Source organism: Dipodomys spectabilis, unplaced genomic scaffold (assembly GCF_019054845.1).
Source record: "Dipodomys spectabilis isolate Male_0828 unplaced genomic scaffold, ASM1905484v1 ptg000180l, whole genome shotgun sequence".
NCBI classification, from domain to species: Eukaryota; Metazoa; Chordata; class Mammalia; order Rodentia; family Heteromyidae; genus Dipodomys; species Dipodomys spectabilis.
The window spans coordinates 1,030,088-1,038,537 of record NW_024870857.1 but is presented as its reverse complement, the minus strand read 5'-3'; the positions used below and the strand labels follow the sequence as shown (position 1 = coordinate 1,038,537).

Below are 8,450 nucleotides of genomic sequence, written 5' to 3'. Positions count from 1 at the left end.
CAGACACATGCAATTCATCATGTTTTTGGTATCATAAACTTAAGGTATCATCAATTTAACCATGACTACAAACACTGACATTATGGCCATGATGTCCTCATAAGAAGTTTCCCTTTTCACTAGGCCCATATTCCCCCAAATTCCCATATTATAGTCAAAAGAAATCTTAGGACAATAGCACACACTGGTCTCTTCCCCCATACATTTCACTTTGTTTCTTGTTTGTCCTGGACCTGTTTATTTTTTTTAAGCAACTATATTCTATGTTCAAAGCACTCTTGCATTTCCTCATCCTTCCTTTGAGTAAATGTTGTATTTTACAAGCTACTAGTCTTTCTAGAATCTTCCACTTCAGGGGAGAATGGGTTCTAACAGTGGTTCTAGCAGTGAGGGCCGTACTAAAAGCATACTCAAGAATCCCATAAACAGGGTTACCACACCTCTCAGACACCCTGCTGGCCAAGATTCTCCTATTGTTTTCAGACACAATGTAGAGGAAATGGAAGCTAGTGATCAGTATTTGTAGCAGCAGCAAAGTTCCTTGACAAATTCTTTGGTTTGAATAAGGTCCCCCTGCTACTACAGTGAACCTGCAAGGACCCCGAGGAACTTAGCAGTAACAAGAAGAGATACTGGAGTGGGGCTTGGCCATGCTGGATTTAGATGGGTTGTATAACACTAAGAACAGGCCCCACTTCAGCAAGAAACAAGAAATTAAGCTAGAAAACAGAAGAGAGTTTGGTTACAATCCCCTCCTGCCATTGCCCACCTGAGTGCTTTTCCAGGATAGAAGCTGGTTACTAGTGTCAGGGTCTAGGAAATAGCAGCAGCTTTAGTTATTTGTACAGTAATCCACCCCCCGCACACACACACCTCATCTTTCCATGGTTTCAGTTACCTGTGGTGATAAACCATGATGTAAAAATATTAAATGGATAAGCAATGTATACGCTTTAAATTGTGTTCCTTTATGAGTAGTGTGATGAAATTTGACCCTATCTTGCTCTATCCTAGAAACAAATTTGAACATGAATTGTAAAACATGAGTCATCCCTTTGTTCAGTGTATACTTGCTGTTTGGGGTATCCTCCCATTAACCATTTAGCAACCCTCTCAGTTGTCAGATTGAGTGTTGTGGTGGTAAGTATAAGGTTTGGTTCAGGCATCCAGTGGAAGGTCTTTAAATATACCCCCTGAGGATAAGAGGGTCTAATAGCTGGCTCATCATTTTCTCTCAGGTCTGGCCCTGGCTATAATTCCCAACCATCATAATTTTAGTTCCATGATCCAGGCCACAGGCTGAGAAACCAGTTTGTTGTTAGAAGAGGACCTCCTGAGTTTGCTTCCAACTCATCCCATGGTTTGGAGACAGTAGAGAAAGGAGTGACCGTTGTCAGTTTTAGATTTCTTTGGTTTCAAAAAATACTTTGGAAAAAAAGTTGAACTTTGCTCAGGAATGCTAATCTCATGGTCACTCAGATTTCAAGAGGTACAGAGCCAGTTCAATAGGAAAACTCCTTTCTTAAGACACGTGTGGTTATGGTGGGAAGAATTTAATGCCTTGGCACTTGCTTACCTAAGACAGGGTGGATTGAGGCTAAACTACAGATAACACTTTCCTTCTGGGCTAACTTTTCCCTCTCCAACTTCCCTCTTCTTGCCATATTAGTTTAAAAAGAAAAAAAAAACCAAAACAGAACAAAAACAATCAAAACATAAAAATAAATAAAAATTGAGATGCCATTTCAAATATAATAATAAGAGCCCTCCCCACTCCCATCCTCCAAAAGAAACCTATATCCAGAAGTCAACTGTAGTTGAGCTAGTAAAGGTTCCTAGTGTGCAACCATGGAGGACATGCTTGTAACTCCAAGTGATGCCATACAAGGACAGAAGGAGAAACAAGACCCCAGCCAGGGCTCTCTTCAACTAGCTGCTGGGGAAAGGTAGAACTGGAACCAATTTACCCCTGGCCACTTCACCTGGTGATACCTCAATTTTGTTTGTATTCTGTTCCATGCAGTCCCCTTGCAAAGCTTGGATGAGGCCCTGAAATGCTGGTAGGTGAATGCCCACAAGTCAGCTGGTTGTCTGTGGCTAACAGTGCGGTCATGACTCCCTGGTGCAGCAGAAGCTGCACAGGCAGTTACTCTCTGAGCCTGAAAGCAGCTGATTATGGTGTGGGTGGGCGGTAAGTTCATGATGTCTTTGGTGTCCTCATACAGAGAAAAATAAAGGCACTTGGTTGGTTCCGTGGGCAGCAAATGCTGGCCCACATTACTGTGGGAAAGTGTGGCTGAGTGATCACACAAGGCAGCAGCTACCTTGCGTAGAAGCTTGGTGCCTCTCCAAGGTCTCCTAGCTCTTTGGGGGCAATGCTAGGAAAAAGACCATGCGAGACATCCAAAGTAGAGGGCTGGAACAATCTAACTGCTATGTACTTGCTAACATAGCTGGACAGAAGATTGAAAGCATTTCCCACTGGGATGCTATGGCAGCCTGCTGGTTGGACTAGAAATTGCTAGGCCCCAGGAGTAGGCTCTCCCTGAGACATTTGAGCTGCTCTTCCCCAAGTTTGATCTTCTCCTCCAGCTCTCTCTGTTCAATGATGAGAGCTGATTTCATCTTGACAAAATGCTGGTAATCTTGAAGCTGATCCTGAGGCAGGTATCGTGAGACCATGCCAAACACCAACTTCTCCCGGCGGTCCACATGTTCCTTCAACTCCTTGGCATCTGCCAACTGGCTCGTCAGCTGCTGCTTCTTCTCAATCAGCACCAGCTGGGAAAGCAGAAGACCAAATTAAAGGCTATGTCAAGTACTAAGTATCTGCCTAGCAAGGCCCCACTGAGAAGGTGGCCACAAAGCTGCTATCCATTCTGCTAATTGGTCTCCTAGTTTTTCTTCTCAAAAGTCCACCTCCATGCAGCAGCTTTTTTTTTCCCTGTAGCTGGGGTAAGTGTGAAAGTGATTGTAACATGGGTGTGGACAATCACCTTTCTATTGCTAAGACTGTCTTTAATATGTGAACCACTAGCATGTTTGGTAGGGCAAGAAAGCTATGCCAAAACCAGCCTTTGTCCCATGTATCTGATGAACAAGCAGCATGATGGTAATGTTTTACTCTCTCTTCTTCCCTGTCTTTCTTTTCTTTCTTTCCTTCTTTCTCTTTCTTTCTTTCTTTCTCTCTCTCTTTCTTTCTTCCTTTCTCTTTCTTTCCTTTCTTTTTTCTTCCTTTCTTTCTTCTCTTTCTTTCCTTCCTTGCTTCTTCCCTCCCTCCTTCTTCCTTTTTATGTTAGTACTAGGGCTTAAATTCAGGACCTCATGCTCTTGCTTGGTTTGTTCTCTCAAGACTGGCTCTGCCATTTGAGACACACTTCCACTTCCAGCTCTTTGCTGGCTAATTGATGATACAGACTTTTCTGCCTGGGCTGATTTTGAACATCGATCCTCACATGTCAGCCTTCTGAATAGCTAGGATTACAGGCATGAACCACTGTGTGTGGATATGAACATGTGCCTCTTAGTATGGATTCCAAGTCATTTGTAGGGAAAGGTAATGGTTGGAGAATGGACGAAGAGTGAGCCACTCTATAAAAGTGAGAGCATCCCTGGCTCAACTACTTGATAAATCCTCCCCTTCTAACTCAAGACAAAGGCAAAATTGCTGCTGCTTTTACTGACAGCTAGCACTGGCTTAATAAAAACTCTTACCCTGTTCTAGGCTCTGTTTTATTTTAGCATTGGTTGGCTATTTTAATCCTCATAACAAGCCCATGAGGCAGGTAGTTTGTTTGCCTAGTGTTTCAGAGATGAAGCAATGGACACAGAGCAAGGTTAAATAAGTTGTACATAGCTGCACACCTAATAAGCAGTAGAGCCAGAAAATCAGGGTACTAAAAAGCCAATGCTAGCTGGGCACCCGTGGCTCACACTTGTAATCCTAGCTACTCAGGAATCTGAGATCCGAATATTGAAGTTCAAACCCAGACCAGGGAGGAAAGTCTGTGAGATTCATATCTCCAATTACCCACCAAAAAGCCAGAAGTGGACCTGTGTCTCAAATGGTAGATCACTAGCCTTGAGGAAGAAAGTTCAAGAGCAGTGTCAAGACCCTGAGTTTAAGCCCTAGTACCAGCACCAAAATAAATAAATAAATAAAATAAAAAGCCAGTGCTCACACTCTTAGTGTAAGAAGCTTTTTGCTTTTTCCACAAATCACTTACTTCTTACTTGGCCTACAAATTAACTGAAAAGATAAAATTTAGGATTCCCAGCCTCCATTTTGTATCTTGTGTTCTTTGCTTTAAGTCATTCTCTCCTGCAGCCACTTTGCATTCATCCCAGAATTCAAGATGGCAATAAAAGTCACCTGCCAGGCATCAATGCCTTATTATAACAAGGCCCCACCTGACCAATCCTGCCACAGTAAGCGGCCAGACCATCTCTGGCTGCCATCTATGATCAATTGTGGCCACTGGAACGCACCTATGACTGGAAGTAATTAGTAATTATGCATATATTTCCCCTCCCCCAATTCTTCCTCCTACTTAAACCAAAAGCTATACTGGGAAGATGGTTTGAGATGCTACACTTGCTACATCTCCATGCCATGGGATAAACCTTCTTTCTCTCTCCTTGGACATCTCTTGTTTCTTCATTTGATGAATTGCAGTGACTGGACTTGACCTCTAAATCCCAGAAGTTTGGGTCTGGGGCCTAAAATCTTTCATAACATTAACTTTAAGTTATTTTGCCTCCCCAGTAGCTAAACATGAACAAGAGAGGGCCAAGAAGAATAAGATGGCATTTCCCTCCATTCCCATCGACAGAGACTCCCCAACTCTACCTTTTCCTGGTTGGCTCCTGAATCAATACTGTTGAGAGCATTCTCCACCCGTGCCAGTCGTCCAGAGAGTGACAGCAACAGATTGACCACTTTGTCTAGGTCCCCAATAAACAAGCGGTATTTTTCAAACTCATTAGATTTGCAGACAGCTTTTAAGTTGGTCTCCACCTCCTCTCCAAGGGCAGAATTCCCATTGATATCCTCCATTAGACCTCGCTGGGCCTCCCGCAGGACAGAGAGTTTTCGGCCAATGCTTTCAATAAGCTGTATCTAGAGGAGTTAAACAGAAGACAAAGGATGTTCATTGCACAAATGGAAGCTGATCTGTGCTTCTAACCTCAGTTTGGGGATCCAAGTAACAGAGGGATGACTCTGCCTTCATCATTAAAAACAAGGGGATGCCTGCAATCCTAACTATTCAGAAAGCTAAGATCTGAGGATCACAGTTTGAAGCCAGTCCAGGCAGGAATGTCCATGAGACTCTTATCGTGAATTGATCCCCCAAAAGCCAGAAGTGGGGCTGAAGCTCAAGTGGTAGACCACTAGCTTTGAGCAAAAAGTTCTGAGATAGGTCTCAGGCCCCTTAAGTTCAAGCTCCAGGATCAGCGCGTGCACATACACACATGCATGTACGCGTACATGCGTGCGTGAGCGTGCATGCGCCCCCCCCCCCCACACACACGAAGGGAACATGAGTAAGGTACAGGCAATCCCAGTTTTCTAGGTATGCACCTTCTCTCCCTGTCAGGTAGTTATCTCCAAGTTACTACTAAAGTTCTTGGCATTAAATAAGTGAGTGGTACCCATGGGCTATGCAAACATCTAGTATATGCAACTCAGACTACTTAATACATTGGGAACACAAATGTTTTGCAGGCATAACAATGGATGCAAATTGCATACTGGAATTACTATCATATATGTACGAAGTATGCATCAGTGTTTGCTTTAGCCTAGATACTCTGGTATCACAGAGTTGGAGTTTTCTAGAAATGTGTTCCTCTCTAGCAGTTTCAGATATGCAAGGTATTCAGAACTAAGAGTTTTCTCTGGGTTCCAGGGCCTGTTGATACATTTTAGAACTATTCGAAGATGATAGAAGATTGTCATGATTATAATCTGAAGTATAATATATTTGGATTTAAGAGAAATCCCAAAGCCCACTGGGGATCAGTGACATGAATGAGGAAACAGAATTAGGTGTCCAGAGATTTCCAGTTACTTTACTACCTTCAGCTTTCCCATCCCAAACTAAACACCAGGATCAAAGGACAACTCACCTGGAATATCACCCATTTACCCTAGAGCCTATGCTCTGGGGATGGATGGAAGGATGGACATAGAGAGAGCTCTTTGTTTCTCAGCATCTGAGCTCTACAACCTGACTCTCTGCCCTCGAGTAGACACTGTCAGTAGAGTTGTGGAGTCATCACAGATTCATCCAGGGCTGACTTATTTTTTCTGGGATACTGCACATTGGTGACCTTCCTCCTTTTTCTTTCTCAGTCACACAAATTGTCCTGACTCACCCCATAGTTATGTCAAATCACTCTGTCCATCTTTCTTTGATAGTCCCATTTATCTTGCCCTTCTTGCAACCAGACTTCTGTTAGGTTTGTCCCTTGAGAGGCCAGACCTTGAGGAAGCAAGGGGCAGCCCTGAGGTGCTCAAGGGATATGGGATCCAAGGAAGTGCATTTGGATCAATAAAGACTTCAATACTAACACAATATGCTTCCAATTCTTTCCCTGACATTTTGCTTCAGATGAGAATTGGAGGAAGGGTTTTTGCAAATGGCCTGATGGTTTCCTACAGCCCCATCCTTAGAAAAGAAATATGAACAGAGAGCAATTTGGCATTTAGTTGACATGTCCACAAAATGGTAATTTGGGCCTTGGAAGTTACCATGACAACTCAACTTGCTTACAAGATAAAATGGGTATGTGCACAGGGGTAGGCAAAGTGATTCCAGGAACTTGATTACAAAACTAGGCTACTGGTACTTAGAGGAAGAAAGTAAGGCTTCAGCACAACAATAATACCAACAACATTGCCATTTACTTATTTTGTAAAAGATAATTGAACATCATTGTAAATAAATAATAACGTCTACTAGCCTATATTTTCTCCTTATTTTCAGTGTAGTCAGTCTGTTCTTTCTGCAGAAAGTTCCATAGAGAATAAAAATCAACACTCTTTCCATTGGCTAGAGCTCAGTAGCAGAAAAGGATGTGCTTGTACAGTAACTTATAAGTCTAGCAGAATGCTGAGAGATAATATGGTAGAACAGAATTTCAGTCTTGACTTCAAGGCTGGATCTATCATTTAGTATAGAGCCATTGGAAAAATTAGTACCTTCAACTTGTTAAAAAAAGGAAGGGATAGTAATATCTGCCTTGTAGGGCTGGAAGTATATCTCAGCCATCTTTCATGTGTCAAAGGCCCTGGGCTTGAACCCCAGAAAATAGTAAGTAATAAGGTAAAAAGAGAATAAGAAATAGTAAGCAAATAAGAAAAAATGAAGGAAGAAAGAAAGGAAGGCAAGAAGAAAGGCAGGAAGAAAGGCAGGAAGGAAGTCAGGAAGAAAGGCAGGAAGGAAGGCAGGAAGGCAGGCAGGCAGGCAGGCAGGCAGGCAGGCAGGCAGGCAGGCAGGCAGGCAGGCAGGTAGGAAGGAAGGAAGGAAGGAAGGAAGCAAGCAAGCAAGCAAGCAAGCAAGCAAGCAAGCAAGCAAGCAAGCAAGCAAAGAAGGCAGACAGGCAGGCAGGCTTGCTAGTAGAACATGTGCAAGACTCTAAGTTTGATCTCCAGCTTTCTCTCTGTCTCTCTCTGTCTCTGTCTCTCTCTTTCTCTTTCTCCCCCCCCCTTCTCATAAGGTTGTTTTTCTAAGAATCAGAGAAATTACTACTTTGAGTACTACTACCATTCTGATTATTGATTATATCCAAATGATTGAAGACAGTCTATTTAATCTCCATATTAAATATAAGACTAGCAGATGTTCTAGAGGGTGTAGAGGAGCTGATCACCCTCCAGATTCAGTTAGCTTTAAATTAAAAATATCTAGGACATTGCAAAACTTTACCTTTTTTTGAGCTAGTTCATGGTCAACTTCCTCTTCTCCCAGGCCTATCTCTGCCATTTCAGGTTGGTCTTTTAACTTGTTCAGCAGCTCTGCCTTGGCTACAGAAATATTGTAATAAGCAGAATAAGAGGTTGGGATCCCCGGGGCTCCTAGAGGAGGCGAGAAGTGCTGAAAGTCTTGTCTGCAGAAACAAACAAATGTCCAGTTGAGCACTTCTGTTGAGAGACTACTGACTTTTCTACTTCCTTACTTTCCCCTTCTGTATGTGACCCTGCTTTATCAAGTAGTTGTAAAGGAATGGACCAGGAGGTGCTGCTGAAACATAAATAGGCCACGTGAAGGCTATCTAAAAGGCAAGAAAAGGCAAACTTGAAGAGTATAGAAGGCTATTTCTATGCTCCTGACTTCAGCAGCTAGGGGTACTTCTCGAGATAATTTAATCTGAACCTATTCAAACTCAGATCTGGCAGTCCCCAATATGTCTAGGCTTTTGGTCATATGATTCCCCTTGGTTCATGG

General features: G+C 42.8%; 1 protein-coding gene across 2 annotated transcripts in view; it reads right to left on the bottom strand.

Moving 5' to 3' along the window:
• Positions 1-470: 470 nt before the first annotated feature.
• Shroom4 (shroom family member 4) overlaps positions 471-8,450 on the bottom strand; it is a 212,869-nt gene continuing 204,889 nt past the window's right edge. For both annotated transcript variants that reach the window (XM_042695264.1, XM_042695265.1), the window contains 3 exons: positions 7,932-8,112; positions 4,850-5,119; positions 471-2,781 (listed from right to left, as the gene is read on the bottom strand). In XM_042695264.1, coding sequence (XP_042551198.1) covers positions 2,512-2,781; positions 4,850-5,119; positions 7,932-8,112 — 721 coding nt within the window. In that variant the 3' untranslated portion in view covers positions 471-2,511. The remainder of the gene's footprint in view (positions 2,782-4,849; positions 5,120-7,931; positions 8,113-8,450) is intronic.